General features: G+C 42.2%; 2 protein-coding genes across 2 annotated transcripts; both read right to left on the reverse strand.

The window, feature by feature from the left end:
• Window positions 1-9478: 9478 nt before the first annotated feature.
• LOC135153441 (uncharacterized protein K02A2.6-like) lies at window positions 9479-10534 on the reverse strand. Its single transcript, XM_064096010.1, has one exon. The coding sequence runs from the start codon at window positions 10532-10534 to the stop codon at window positions 9479-9481; it is 1056 nt and encodes a 351-aa protein (XP_063952080.1).
• A 137-nt stretch (window positions 10535-10671) lies between these two features.
• LOC129273976 (uncharacterized protein K02A2.6-like) lies at window positions 10672-13017 on the reverse strand. Its single transcript, XM_054910842.2, has one exon. The coding sequence runs from the start codon at window positions 13015-13017 to the stop codon at window positions 10672-10674; it is 2346 nt and encodes a 781-aa protein (XP_054766817.2).
• Window positions 13018-16459: the final 3442 nt, after the last annotated feature.

Genomic DNA, 16459 nt, shown 5'->3' on the forward strand with positions numbered 1-16459 from the left:
AGCTTAAAATTTTGATATTTCGATCTGAAAAAATGACAGTTTAATGGACGTTTTTAATAGAGAACAAGATTATATCCAACAAAAGATTATTGCAAATCGAAGCGGGAGTTCTTTTGATTAGAACTGAAAACATTCTATTCACATATATTTAATCATGAAAAGTATGGGGTTTTGCTACAGAAATGATGCGAGCGCGAAACGCGAGCTGACAATTTTCATATTCCAATCTGAAAAGCGGACAATTTGCACGATTTTAAATAAAGAACGAGTTGTGTAGCTTTATCTTAGTTGATGATTTCTGTGTAACATTACCATCTTATTTAATTTTTGCACATGCGGAACTATTGGGGGAGGGCAAAACGATATGTTTGCCCCCCAAACCCATTGTTTTCATTGGTGGGGCGATCGCCCCCTGCCCCCCCCCCGATCGACGCCACTGCATATACAATGATACTACAAGTCATCATGAATCATTTGTAATACATCACCAATCCAGGTTTATATATTATCATTCAATTTTCATGTACATGATGTTTAAGCCTATATACAGAATTATATAATGCAATTTGTAATGATGAGTAATTTTTATCTAATTACTTTGATGAAACTGGATATAATGCTTATGAGCTGAATTCAGAAAGAGATCTTTCAAGACAGAGCTTTGGAAAAAGTTCTCCAGTTTTATAGGTATCGTTGTCTTTGTTTTAAACTTCTACCTGAGTGATCAAATGAATAATATTTAACTTAATGGAAGATGAAAATGAATCAAATTTTGTGTCGTAAACATTTAAACGTTAAAACAAAGGTATTGACAAACTGTATTTATACATTGAAAATGATATTTAGTGGTTTAAGGTCTAACGAATATACGTCTGCATGGTTGCGTAATTATACACTCCCGGTATATATATAAGCAACGTTTTGGACTAAAATATCGAATCATCTTCATAAAACACTAGAGTAGCTGTCTTACACTAAAGGCCATAGAGGTGGCACAATGTGGAATGTGTAAAGAAGAAAAGTGACTGACCTTTTTTTACTAAAGCATTGGAAAATAAGATCAAAATTAAAGGGTTTGCTCTACACTTTTGTATGATTCTGGGATTTCTTAAAATAACAAGTTAAAGATTTCATGACATCTGTGGGCAACTGTCCCGCCCCAGTCCACTGTGTAAGGGCATGCGATAAGCTTTGTTATTCGTTATGACCATTCAACAATAAAATGTATAACCAGCTAGGTGCCGCTGATCATTCTTTACCGGCGCCGATTTAAACAAGTAGTGCTGATTATTTTTACAGACGTCACGTAAGATTCAGGCAGCGGCAATTCATAATCGACTGGCGCCGATTTAGAACCAGGAGGCGCCGATTATTCTTGACTGGCGCCGATTTGGATTTAGGTGGAGCTGATTATTCTTGATCGGCGCCGGTTAAGAACTCAGGCAGCGTCGATTTTTCTTTACCGGCGCCGATTTATAACCAGATGGCGCCGATTTAGATTTAGGTGGCGCTAATAATCCTTGGTTAAGACTCTGGCAGTGCCGATTTTTCTTGACTGGCGCCGATTTATAACCAAACAGCGCTGATTATTCTTGCCCGGCGCCGATTTAGATTTAGGTGGCGCTGATTATTCTGAATTGGCACCAGTTATATGCAGGCAGCACACTGCTACCGGCGAAGTTGTTGGGGAAAAGGTAGTTTTCTTTTCTTTCCTTTATTTTTATTTTTTCAAGCGGCGCCTTTTCTTTCTTTTACTTTTTTTTTTTTGAGCGGCGCCGCTCAAATATTAGGGGGGGCGCGCGCCCCCTGCGCCACCCCCCTGGATCCGCCGATGACCTATTTTCATGAAAGTTGTCAGCTCTGAAAAGTTAACCGTTCTCTGACAATTACCATAGTAACAGTAGTACAGGCACTCAGCCGATCAAAACTAAGAACTTCACTGAAATTGTCAGCACTAACAACTTTCATGAAACATCCCCTGAATATCTCTATCACTACAATAAGCCAACTCTTGCTCCCGTAATTCTGACTACTATAGATTTACCTCAAACAGTCCCCCCCCCCCTCTCATGCAAGCCTAAATCACTAACCAATTATCAGGAATTTCTCGCTTTCATCTCCCATCTCCTGTCAGCTTCATCTGCTTTATGATACACCTGGCATGAATAAAGACACAAGTCAGAGTTTATAAGGGGCACAATAATATGTATTAATAATCAAATATAGCCCCTATATAAGAAATGCAATCATTGCAATATAATATAACAAATAACAAAATCTACAACACAATAGGGCAAATAATATAAATAACATATGATATAGTGTAATAACAAGATAAGGATGGCTCTTTATTACATTGTTACCACTCCTATCTGATTGCTTGTGTATAGACAAGTCATGGAGTGATTATATCTCCAAGCAAAAGATGACGCAGGAACGCCCAGTCTAGGTCGCAATCAGCCTCTGTCACTTGCCTGTAAACTGACAAATGACAGAGACTAAAAAGTATCCCAAACCAGACGCCTCCCATATTTCTGTGTCATCGATTGCTTGAAGATAAATCACAACCATGACTGCTCTACACACAGGCAATCAGATATGAGTGGTAACAATGTCACAAAATCATCATTTTGCCCCCTGAAAAATGATATGAGGACAATTTACCTCAATCACAATGCCGAACAAAATAATATACCATGATACTGGCAATATAACAGTACTTGTAATTAACAAAATATATGCCAATAAAAATGGCACTTCAAACAAATTTTGCAATAACAATAACAGAAGTAAAAAAGGAATACATATGAATTGTTACCACTTCTGTCTGATTGCTTGTGTATTGACAAGTCATGGAGTGATTATATGTCTAAGCAAAAGATGACGCAAAAGCGCCTGGTCTGAGTCCAAATCAGCCTCTGTCACTTGCCAGTAAACTGACAAATAACAGAGGCTAAAAAGTTTCTCAAACCGGGCGCCTCCCATATTCCTGCATCATCGATTGCTTGAAGATAAATCACCACCATGACTGCTCTACACACAGGCAATCAGATATGAGTGGTAACAATGTCACAGAATCATCCTTTTGCCCCCTGAAAAAATGATATAATGGAGACAATATTATGAATATATATCAATCACAATGCCTAACAATATAATATAACATGATAATGGCAATTTAACAATATAACAAAATTAATGGCAAATAAATGGCAATTTAAAAAAATAAAAAAATTAAAGTAATATACTACCCATGTGAGCAACTGTTTCTGGAGTAAGAACACACCGAGATAGAGGATGAATTTCATCACATTATCACCACTGCCATCTGACTGCTTGTGTATAGAGACAATTCATGGAGTGATTATATCTCCAAGCAAGAGATGACGCAAAAACGCCCGGTCCGAGTCCAAATCAACCTCTGTCACTTGCCAGTAAACTGACAAATGACAGAGACTAAAAAGTTTCCCAAACCGGATGCCTCCCATATTCCTGCATCATGGATTGCTTGAAGATAAATCACAACCAACACTGCTCTACACACAGGCAATAGGACGGGAGTGGAAATGTCATAAAATCATCCTTTATTCATCAGAAAAAATGAAATAACAATAAATACACACAATAATATGTGGATTGATATTGCAATACAATTTATGGCTTTCAACCCAGTAAACAAGATCGCATTGATCGATCTGATAAGTGAGAAAAAAACTGAGAACCAGCAGGATTTGAACCTCTCATCTACTGGATGCCGTATTTATAACGCTTTCAGCAGTGCTGCAGTGTTGGAATGAAATAACCCTGCCATGCAGATCCCCATTCATTTATCATGGGTGGAGTGCAGCACAGTGTGCTTGCTAAAAAAAACATGCCATGGCTAAGATTCTAACCCATGACCCACTATTTGAAAGCCAAGAGTCAGAACCACCACACCACGACGCACCCATCAAGGGAAAAAAAATAACATGATTTACCATTTCAAAGGCAATCAGACAGGAGTGGTAAACAATACCACAAAATCATCCACTTATTGCAAAAATAATGCAAATAATATCTGAATAACATTGCCACATATAACATGTAAATATAACAATGCCACTATAAAAAAAAAATAGTAATGCCACTATAAACAATCTGTACCGTAATGATAATAGGTAATTAATCGGGCACCTCCCATATGCCTGCGTCTATCAATTGCTTGGAGATAAATTATCACCATGACTGCTCGACAGTCAAGCACTAAACATAGTTAATTTTGATGTGCTTTTGAGACAAGGGTGTTGATATCCAAACTTTCTACTTTGAGTTTGACTACCCCGGTACTCCTATGTCTTTGGAGTTTTTAACATCCTCACTGTAAAGGTTCCATTCTGGAAAGGCCTTGGGAGTAAAAATGATTGAATTTGAATTGTTACTACTCCTTTCTGATTGCTTGTGTATAGACAAGTCATGGAGTGATTATATCTCCAAGCAAAAGATGACGCAAAAGCGCCCGGTCTGAGTCCCAATCAGCCTCTGTCATTTGCCAGTAAACTGACAAATAACAGAGGCTAAAAAGTTTCCCAAAACCGGGCGCCTAGCATATTCCTGCATCATCAATTGCTTGAAGATAAATCACCACCATGACTGCTCTACACACAGGCAACCAGACAGCAGTGGTAACAATATCATTTAAAATCCTCTTAAAACAATAATGATAAAAACAGTCACCATAAATACAACATTTTCCATGGGCTCTGCTAGTCCTAAACACCAAAATAATCAGTAAACAACAAAAACATAAACAATAGACAGACAAACAATAGACAGACAATAGACTATATTGTGGGCTTAATCTTAATGCAACCTTTTCCAGCTTTATCTTCAGAAAAGAAGGATAACAACTTTGTTTTTGAATACAATTATGAAAATATTTACCTGATTTTCTGATTTACGAGATAACTGATACATCTACTTGATTTATGCTAGTTCAGCCCTTGAACAAACCATACCCGAATAGTACTCCCAAAGATTTTTGCGCGATAGCGCCATCTCCCGTTAGTGCTTACTACCCATAGAACATCGCGCGATGTGCAACCATCTTCCTCGTACTGCAAGCCTATACGTTGAAACATGTTGCTACCCAAGGCGGAGGGTTGGTGGGTGGGGATCAAGTAGATGTATCAGTTATCTCGTAAATCAGAAAATCAGGTAAGTATTTTCATAATTTACTTCAATAACTGCATACATCTACTTGATCTATGCTAGACCAACACGGAATCACCCGTGGGGAGGCATGTTTTCAAAAGGTAAGCACAAGAAAATTAAGATAATTTAGGGAGATGAAGATACAGCCGTCGCTGCTTTTAGCGCTAAAGAGGCAAACCTTTCCTCGCTGAACGGGATGTCCTTCAAATAAAGCTGTAAAAGAATTGGCAGAGCGCCACAAGGCGGCTCTCAAGATCTCTTCGACTGGGATCTCTTGGAAGAGGGCCCACGAAGTACTAATACTTCTCGTATCATGGGCCTCTGGCCTGGCTGTATCTGCAAGCAACGCGTGGGCGCTCGCTGAGCTGATGGCTTCAACGATCCATCTAGAGATTGTATCGCGAGACGCTGCAGAAAACGGCTCGCGAGAAATTACAATAAACTTATCTGATTTCCTGATCGACTTTGTACAGTCGATATACCACTTTAACGCTCTCACGGGACACCAAAATTTATCCTCAAGAACAGAGGAAAAATTTGACAATGGTGCAAGGAAGACTTCGACTGAACCAGAAGACATCGTCTGATTCTTGGCAATAAAAGAGGTCGGAATTAACCTAACACCCCGTCTTTCCCAACGAATATGTCCCGGAGAGATACATAGAGCGTGAAGAGAACTCCGCCTCTGCCCCGAGGCGATAGCTATTAAAAATGCTGTCTTAATAGCTAAATTATGGAGAGAAGCCTCCGCTAGAGGCTCAAACGGTGGCTTCGCAAGGGCCCTAAGTACCGCAGACAAGCTCCACGATGGAGCTAAGGATTTGACTGGCGGACGCTTAAAAAAGAAGGACTTCAGTAAACTCGAAATGACTGACGAGTTGGATACCAAAGAGCCGTCCGAGAAACCGCGATGCGTCGCCGCAATCGCGGACCGATAACCCCTGATAGTTGCAATCGCTTTGCCTTTATCAAAAAGGCCAACGAGAAACTCTGCAACCGAAGCAGTGCGAGGATTGAGTGAGCGTTGATTGCACCGCTCCGAAAAAACACCAAGTCTGGAGTTGTATAAATCCAGCGTAGAGTTTCGCCTGCTTTCCGAAACAAACTTAGCTGCCCGATCGGAAAGGCCTAGGGCCCGAGCATCCTCCCCGAGAGCGGCCATGCTGTCAAGTGAAGCGACTCCGGCCGTGGATGCATGATCCGCCACCCTTCTCTAGCGCACGAATCTGCCCGGTAGAGAAGCAGCCCCCAGCCTCGCCCCGATGCGGTCGAGTTCGGGGGAGAAGGACTTGGGCGTAAAAAACGCCTCCGTGTCCTCCGCGGCAAATTTGAATTTCTTGCCGAAGGTTTTATGCCTCTTGTTCTTAGCCGTTGGGGCACTGGCTAAGGCGGCGGCATTATCGAATGCTGCCTTAAAGTCCTTGGTTAGTTTTATGCCACCCGAGCTCTGCGCTGTCACGGCAAAAGCAAGGACTCATCTGCCTCCTTATCATGCTCACTAGGAGGATAGATATGAGACAGGTATTTCTCCAGTAGCGCCTGAGCGCTCACCGAAGGGTCGGCGGAGGATTGGGGATCATCCTCGTACTGATCGTCTCCATAAGACTCTTCGCATGACGAGTCTTGCTCCGGGAGGTTGTCCATCTACAAGTCTCCTCTCCCGGTGGAGCTCCGAGAGCCGCAGGTGACACGCTGCCTCTCGGAGAGACGAGGGGGCCCGTCAACAGCGCGTTTTGGCTGGATCACGCGTGTCGGATTCAGAGCGCGTGTCGAATCGAACACGCGTTCCTGAGGTACCTGGCTAGCCGGTACTCGAACCAGCGATTCGGATGAATTGCTGGAGGATCCCCGGGGTGCTTGGCGGCTGTCAGCTTGCCTCGCTAGGTGCCCAGGGACACCAGCGGAGGAAACTGACGGCGAGCGTGGGGTGTAACCACACTGCTCGAAAGCAGATTGGAGCAACGTGAATAGTTGAGCCATCTTGCCACCGGCACAAGCATCAGAAAGAGGATTGCCCGGGGCACGGGGGCTTACCGCCTTCTCTTTCGACCGCTTCTCCTTTTTTGCGTGCTCCGCCGGCGTGGCCCGAGCAGAAGAAGGTACAAGAGGCGCGGGTGATCTTTTACGACCTGCCGACCCTGGCGTGAAGGTGACCAACGAGGATGCCTCACCCGAATCTGACGGGGTCAGATTGTGTTTCCTCTCACGGTCAGGGGCTGGCAGTCCTTTGCTGAAACTCCCAGTTAAGGAAGATTCTGACGGCATCGAGCCTGACCTGTGCCGGGCGGAGAGCACCGCACTCTCCTCCCAGACTTTTGGTGACCCGGTAGCCGGTGGATCGATCAGCCCTATGGGTAATGATGAGGTCATAGCTTCTTTTTCGAACGGGACCGTGGCGCCACGGTCACTGCCTGCAGTATCTGACCGCAAATTCAGATTACTATCCATCGAGACCTCATACGCTGGAGACTGCCGGAATAAAGGCGCTTGGTATTGGATCGATCCCAGCGGCCAGCACAAGGTCCTTCGGGGCTGGTTCCGCCCCACTGATCAGGCAACTCTCGTAAACCCTGAAAAAACAAGAAAACAAGTTTTTTCTTTGGGGGGGGGGGAACAGAGAAGAAAATTTCTTGTAACCGCCACCAGTCTAGGAGACACCTAAAAAGGCGTAAGCTAGAAAACCTGTAAAAACAATTCCTGTGAAGGAAAGGAACAACAGGGAAAAACAAACTGGAAAGACCGGTCCGGCCTAACATCCTCCTATAAGAAAAAAGTTGACAGACTTGTTGTTATGTTCTCGTGTTGTGGTTCTTAAAGGGATACATAATAATGAGATAATAGCACAGCGATGTAGAGTAGTGTCTGCCATTTAATGTTACGCCATGTTGCTCTCTCTCGCGCATGCGTACAAGGCTGCACATGAAGCTTGCGTCGTTAGTCTTTAGTTCATACATCACATTCCTCCCCTTTTAATTGGGAGCATATCCTTCATTTCAACTGGCTAATGTAATACATTCACTACCCATGTATAACACTAGATACAACAAGTAACACTGTATAACTTGTAACCAGATAACAGTAATACTAAACTAGGCATGCTAGGCTAAACTTCGCCATAATACTTTGCTTACTCAACAATTAACCATAATCAATTAAACATACATGGCTATTTCAAACTAACCTCTTTGAATATACTTCATCCTAAATCTCAATTTAAAAAGAAATAGCTACAGGTGGCATTTTACTTCATTGGGTTATCTGTTAATTGTTCACTAGCATAAACTGTGTGACTCTTATCACATGAATCAGGATATAATAATAATGTAATCCTTAAGACTGTATCATATACTAAACCTTATCAATAAGTTTGCATAATTGTGTTTGCATCAATGAATAATATCTTGTGAATGACTCCAAATACAATTTTCACGACTCATATAACGGCTAAAATCTAAATCACAGACTAGGTTACTATATACAATGCGAGTTATGTGCTTTTCATATTTCTCCAATAAACAAACTTTCAAGATTACAACACTTATGTGCTATCGTGTATAGCTTTAATGATATACAATGAAATCTCTTAACTTTGAGGGTGTCTTTGACTTCCGGTTGGACATTCGTCTTTCTGACATAACTTTAGAATTTGGCATGTTTGGCATGACAGCTCCATCAGAATCACTTAGTGACTCTGTTTGGACCTGCTGTGACATGGCTGTAGTATCAGCGATACTCTGTTCAGTGTTTGAAATTAAGGATTCGCTAGTACTAGGTGCCATATTGGGATTTTCTGTTGTCTGGCTTGGATACTGCGTCTGTTGAATCAGAATCTCTGGTTGTAGATTGGTGTTCTGGTCAGGCATTTCTTCCTTGTCATGATCATTTCCATGCGATATAGTGTAAAGTCTAATGTGATCCACATGGCGGCGTACCTCTCTACCATCCTGTAACTCTATCACGTACATGACTTCATTGAGTGTTTCGGTTACTATTCCTCTGAGCCAAGTTGGTCCGGCTGCAAAGTTCTTCACCAGGACAGTATCATTCAACTTGAACTGTCTCATCTTTGAGCGCTTGTCTGCCGCCTGTTTCATTGCAGTTTGCTGCTTCTGAACCGACTTGTGCAGGTTCGGACGGACATGATCCATTCTACTTCTAATCCTCCTTTTGAACATTAGTTCACTTGGTGTTTTCATGGTAGTTCCTTGTGGAGTTATCCGATAGGTCATCAGGAATACTTGGATGCGCATCTCCAATGATATTCCACTGGTTTTCTTCACTCCACTTTTCAAGGTTTGCACAGCCCTTTCCGCAAGGCCATTGCTGGAGGGTGTTTTGGGGCTGTTTGCACATGTTCTACATTGTTGTTAAACAGGAAGTTCGAAAAGTCTTCAGAGACAAACTGGGTGCCGTTGTCACTTACGACTGTTTCTGGAATACCATACGTTGCAAACAGGCGTCGCATGGCAGTGACTGTAGCAGCTGCAGTGGCGTGTGCTACTCTAATAGCTTCAATCCACTTGGTGTATGCGTCAACAACAATCAGCACGTTCTGGTTATCGATGTAGGCGTAATCGATGTGGATCCTACTCCAGGGACGTTCTGGGAACTCCCATGGGTGGATAGGGGCAGGTGGTGGGCTTCGCTGGTGCTCCTGACAAGTTGTACAGGTCTTCACCTTCTCTTCCAACATTTTGTCGATGCCTGGCCACCATACAAAGGATCGTGCAAGTGCTTTCATCTTGACTATGCCTGGATGAGTCCCATGAAGTTCATCAAGGATCCTTTGTCTCATCTGCTTGTTGTCTGGAATGACCACTCTATGCCCCCATAATATGATGTCATCCTCAATCGAGAGTTCCTCCTTCTTCTGCGCAAAGGCTTTGAGCTCTGGTGGAACGTTCTTGGGGTTTGGCCATCCATTCATCACATAGGCTGTTACTCTTGCGAGAACAGGATCCCTTTTGGTGATTCTTCTGACTTCATCGGCTTCAACTGGCCTTGTGTCAATATCCAGCATGTTGATTTGAACTGGAGGCTGCTCATCCAGCTCTGCAAGACTCTGATGCGACCACACTGTTTGATCATCTGTCAAGGGTAGGCGTGAAAGGGCGTCTGCATTCTGGTGCTGTTTACCTTCCTTGTATATGATGTCATAGTCGTAGGCTGAGAGGATCATGTGCCACCTGGCTAACCGTGCAGAGGCCATGGGGCTTGCAGGTTTGGTGTCACCGAATATGCCTAACAGCGGCTTGTGGTCTGTGACGATTGTAAATCGTCTTCCGTACAGGTACTTGTGAAATTTCTTTAAAACCGAAAATGACAGAGAGTCCTTCTTTTTCATATTGGGCGTAATTTGCTTCACTTCTGGTGAGCGTGCGTGATGCAAATGAAATGGGCTGCTCTAGACCGTATGTTCCTACATGGCTGAGGACTACACCTAGACCATAGGGGCTTGCATCACATTGCAACAACAAAGGCTTACTGGGGTCGTACTGTGTCACTCTGAACCAGTTCCTTTGACTTCTGGAAGGCTCTTTCTTGGTCTCCTCCCCACTTCAGGTTTGGATCTGCTTTGTTCCGGTCTCCCTGCTTCTTTGGCACTGAAGCATACTCTGCCTTCAACAGTGTTATTAGTGGGGCGATCTCTTTGGTCAAATTTGGTATAAACTTCCGATAGTAGCCAAGGAGTCCTAGGTATGCCTGCAGTTGACTCTGGTTCTGTGGTCTTGGGGTCTTCTTTATGGCTTCTATCTTGTCTGGGAGTGGGCTAACTCCATGTTGATCCAGCTTGTGGCCAAGGAACTCCACCGAGTCCATCATGAACTCACACTTTTCCCTTTTCAGTCGAAGTCCATTACTCTCTAGGCAATGCAGTACAGCTTGCAAGTTGGCAATGTGTTCTTCATCTGTCTTCCCGCTAACTATAATATCATCTAGGTACGGGCGACACATTGGTATGTCAGCTAAGAGTGACTCCATTGCTCTTTGGAAGAGCGCAGGGGCTGTGGCTATACCAAAGGGTAACCTAGTGTACTGAAAAAGTCCTCTGTGTGTATTTACTGTGGTGTACTTCCTTGCTTGTTCATCAAGTTCTATCTGGTGGTATGCATGTGAAAGGTCAAGCTTGCTGAACTGTTGACCTCCACCTAAGTCCTGGAGCATATCCTGGAGCGAAGGAATTGGGTACCGTTCCACCCTTAGAACTTTATTTGCTGTCAACTTATAGTTGCCACATATGCGGACTTTACCATTTGGTTTCTTCACCACTACGATAGGACATGCGTAATCAGCAAACTTCACCGGCTCAATCACGCCTTGGTCCTGTAGCTCATCGATGGCTTCGTCAATTTTCTGGCGCATTGCATATGGGACTGGTGCAGCTTTGTAGAACCTGGCTTTATCTCCATCATCTTGAGGATGCACCTTTGCCTGGTAGCCTTCAAGTTTACCAACTTTTGAACAGTCAAACACTTGCTTGTGCTTCACTAACATGTCTTGTAAGGTAGTTTGTATCTTATGCACGGTTTCTGGATTGTTGGAAACATGTGTTTGAAGGTTGAGGCGATTCTGTAGGAATCTGTAGATTCCTTCTGGTGCGGCTTGCATCCAGTCTCGGCCCAGTAACGCAACACCTTTCTCAACTACAAGAAGTGTCAACTTCTTTGATCGTTGGCTGGCATCAAACTTGACTTCTACCATTGCCTCACCAATGATTGGTACTGATGACTCTGTGTATGTTTTCAAGGAAACATTTGTTTGCTTCACATCAGCTCGATGTCCCAGTTTATGGAAATCCTGCTGCGACATCATCGTCCAGGGGCTTCCTGTGTCTATTTCTAAGTTAACTTGGATCCCATTTAGGCTTAGACTAGTCTGGAACGGTTCACTGTACTTTGCCATCTTATTTACCATTCCACCCCTAAGGTGTCTGAGTTCTCCACCAGGCATGTTTTCTGTCAGTTCTGCACCTTCCTCACCATTCAAGTGGTTTGCAGATTTCTTTCTAGATCTGTATTGCTTGATCTTCTCACACTGGCTGCGGGTGTGACCCACTTGAGAACACTGATAGCATTTCTCATCCTTAAATCTACATGCTGACTGGACATGATCACCTGAACCACATCTCCAACATCTTGAGGCAGGTTTTTCCTGTTTCTTTTGGCTTGGCTTTTGAGGCTTTTCCTGCACGTCCTGCTTCTGTCTTTGATGTGTATTTTTACACGATGAGGACACAAATGGTTTACGCTGGCTTCTGCCCTGCATCTTCTGAACTGTAGGTGACTCGGTCCTTTTACTCAATACCTTGAGCTTTTCAACATCTCTGTCTGCTACCTCCATAGCTGTGGCGGTCTGAAGTGCATGTTGTAAGGTTAGGGATGACTCACTTAACAGCTTGCGTTGAATTGCGATATCCCGGCAACCCACTACTAAGCGGTCCCTAATCATGTTATCTAATTCTTTGAAATTACAGCCTTCGCTTAATTGGCGCAAATTTGCCACAAATTGCGGTATGGACTCATCTTGCTGTTGCACACAAGTGTAAAACCTATAGCGCTGAACAATTTCGGTAGGCTTTGGTACGAAGTGTGACTTAAGCGTGTTTTTGCATACTGTGTATGTTTGATCTATTGGTTTACTCGGCTGCAAGAGAGCTCTGAGAATGTGATAGCTCTTGCTACCAAGATTGGTCAGAAATATCGCCCTTCTTTTCCCATCTTCCTGTATATTGTTAGCATCAAACCATGCTTCTAGGAGTTCAAGCCATTCGTCAAAATTGTACCCATCACTCAGTTTGGGCACACTACCTATATGTTGGCTTGCCATAATTTTGTTTCATATGTTGTACAAAATCCAGCTGTTAACTTGATTGTGACTACACAATAGGTAGCTGTAACACTAAATATATCAAGACTTATTGATCATAAAATATGATTTTGATCTTGCAATTGCGCGTAAGCAAAGCTTATTTTCTTAGTACATAATGCCTACAAAGCATTAATGTATACTTGAAACAAATGAGCTAAAACATAGATAGTCCAACGATTGACAATACTATATCACTACACACAACTGGTATATGTGGGACTACCCTCTTGTCGTGGGGCTGCAGTTATTCAATGGCATAGCAAATACAGGCACTGGGTCCTGGTCTTAATTGCTAAGTCTTAGACTATAATTGATCAACACTTTGGGCCTAAGTTAGTCCTACAACTGATTAGACCTAGTCCTGTTTTCTTAGACTTGGACCTTGTTTGGTCCTATAACTCAGAGACCCGGTCCTACTTTAGACCTGCTTATAAGATTATACCTGGACCTTCTTGTTGGTCCTAAATTTCATAGGCCTGGTCCTACTTGCATAGTCTTAGACCAGTAACTGGACCAACTTGCTATATGACTACGGCATAAACTCAGCTTAAGTTTATCGTTATTTACTGTATAAACATCAGACCTCAATTCAGTCTTGGGCTTGGTCCTGTTGGTTCTAGACCTAGATCTATAATTGTTATTTTAATGACCTAAATATAAATACTACCTAATTGGACCAGTGTAACAACTCACCAGGGCATGTACGGTACTTTGTTACATTAGACCAGATCTATGTTTCGACTAATTCTTTAGTCCAACACTTTGCAATTACAACCACAAAATGTATTTTTGGACCTGGACTAATTTGTCTTAATCTTACCTTTAGTCTTAGATTAAGCTACAGTTCATAATGAATAAATGCTGTGTTTATTATTATTCATAATAAGTCCATCAAAAAGTCTTTAAGTCTTTGATGTTTTGTTTCTGTTTCATTCATTACATATGCAGCTTGGCTTGAATTTGTATTGAGTCTTCTTGGCACGACAACTTTGTCCTGGCTTGCAGACTCAAAACTTGCTTGGCTGGACTTGACTAATGACTGCAACACTTTCTGGGCTGAAACTGGCAAAAGAGGTCTCGGCTGGGTCCTCGGCTTGGTCCTTGGGCTCTGTTGCTGCTGCTGGGCTGGGCTGCTTTGGAGACTTCGGGCTTGAAGTTGGCTCCAATTTGCTATGTCAATAGTCAAATGTAGAAACTAACAAGTAACATCTAACGTTAGGGCTAGGCATAATTTACAACAATTGTCAATGTTATGCCTATGCTATGGGCTGTAGACACTACATAACTCGGTCTCAACATAGGTTGGCATGAGCGGTGTGAGGCTTCTGCAAAGCGTCCATTTCAACAAGCCACATTCATCCGTCATTCAAATTACGGCTAGGCTGCAATTGACCGATCACACTATGCTGGCTTGCACTGCAGTGTATCAATGACAATGACAATGTCCATGACAATATCCGCGGCCAATTTCCAAAAGCTATCCGGAATGCATGTCACTATAACTGGAATACAAGTCCAATCTATACTCTCATTTTTATCCCTGCATCCTCGTCGCCAAATCGTTATGTTCTCGTGTTGTGGTTCTTAAAGGGATACATAATAATGAGATAATAGCACAGCGATGTAGAGTAGTGTCTGCCATTTAATGTTACGCCATGTTGCTCTCTCTCGCGCATGCGTACAAGGCTGCACATGAAGCTTGCGTCGTTAGTCTTTAGTTCATACATCACACTTGTCACAATTTTTTTCTTTTTTTTATACTCTGCGCAAAATAATTTACGCTGAGACAAGAAAGAGGAACAAATTGAAAGAAACTTGTAACTCTCACACCTGAAAAAGAGACCTAAGAAGACAAACAGTCTAGGTGTATACCTGCAAATAAGAGAAAGGAATCGACAAAGTCGAGAAGTTTCTAAGAAGTTTTTTTTTTTTGAATAATTAATCAAACGATCGATTAAAAACAATCAGAACAAAGAGGCGATTAAAAGATTTTAATCAACCAGAAAACAATCAACAAGTGATTGAAGAAGCAAGAATTCAACAAAGAGTGAATAAAAGCTAAAGGAAAATAATTGAAGGCCCCACCTGTGAAGAAAAAAATTTCAAAACAGGAAGGGAAGGATATAGAAATTGATTTATTAATTAATCAAATAAATGATTCTCTTAATTAATCAATCCCAGAAGAGCAACAATAAAATTCCTTTAAGAAAGAAAAGAATTGAAGACTCCGCCTGTGAAGAAAAATTTTGGAATAAGAAATTTTCAAAACAGGAAGAAAGAAAAATAGGAATTGATCAATCAATCAAACAAATAAATGATTCTCTAAATTAATCAATCCCAAGAAGTGCAACAACAACAATCTGATTTAAAAGCAAGCAGAAAACAAACTGTCGAGACCAACGTTCCGACAAGAAGCACTTCAAAATTTTAAAGATCAAAAGAGATCAAGAAAATTAAGATAAAGGTGAAGAAATAAACACCGTAGAAGGTCACCTACAGCTAACAGGCAAAGCTGTGTAACCTAAAAGAAAAAATAAATATAATAGAAGAGACGACGTCTGCTCCCCTAACCTGTAGAAAGGAAGGAAACAACAACCGTGGCAGAGAGTGAAGGTTCGCCACGTAAACACCGGCGTCTCGCGCAATCACGCAAACAGCGCGACACTGACAGTAGGGGGGGACGCCCACCTACCGTGAGGCGTGTGTCAACGTATAAATGCACAGACGAGAAAATCTAATAAACAGTGCAACAAAAACACACCAAAGCCGCGCTGGGTAACAAATTATAATAATCTCACACACATATAGTAATAAGATTGCAAAAGGGAGATATATGCTTAAAAGATAAGTGAGGAAAATGAACAAAATACAAAAATTTTGAGCGATTTTCAAGAGCACTTAGCTGATACCTCCTACTCGTAGGCTTGCGAAAAGCAAAGAGGAAGATGGTTGCACATCGCGCGATGTTCTATGGGTAGTAAGCACTAACAGGAGATGGCGCTATCGCGCAAAAAATCTTTAGGAGTACTATTCGGGTATGGCTTGTTCAAGGGCTGAACTAGCATAAATCAAGTAGATGTATGCAGTTATTGAAGTAAATCAGGTAAATCAAGAAAGGCATATCTGGATGTGATCAAATCCATGTCTTCTACCAGTCTGAAGTAGCTGCTACTACAGACATCAATGCCCAAGTGAAAATCGTCAAAAAATCATCATCATCACCTGCTAACTGATAAAAGTTTCATCCTACAAGGTTAAAGGTAATGCACAGTATCAAATTCCACCAATTTGGTGGCACATAAAAGGGGAAATTTGAATTGTATTTATCTCTTAGGTAATAGCATTGATACACCAATATATCTGATACAATGACGTGATTACCAGTTACTAAAATAATCAA

This window comes from Lytechinus pictus, chromosome 3, assembly GCF_037042905.1.
Source record: "Lytechinus pictus isolate F3 Inbred chromosome 3, Lp3.0, whole genome shotgun sequence".
Lineage (NCBI taxonomy): Eukaryota > Metazoa > Echinodermata > Echinoidea > Temnopleuroida > Toxopneustidae > Lytechinus > Lytechinus pictus.

Coding starts and splice junctions, on each gene's coding strand:
- LOC135153441 (XM_064096010.1), bottom strand. CDS start 10,534: ATGAAAAAGAAGGACTCTCTGTCATTTTCGGTTTTAAAGAAATTTCAC.
- LOC129273976 (XM_054910842.2), bottom strand. CDS start 13,017: ATGGCAAGCCAACATATAGGTAGTGTGCCCAAACTGAGTGATGGGTAC.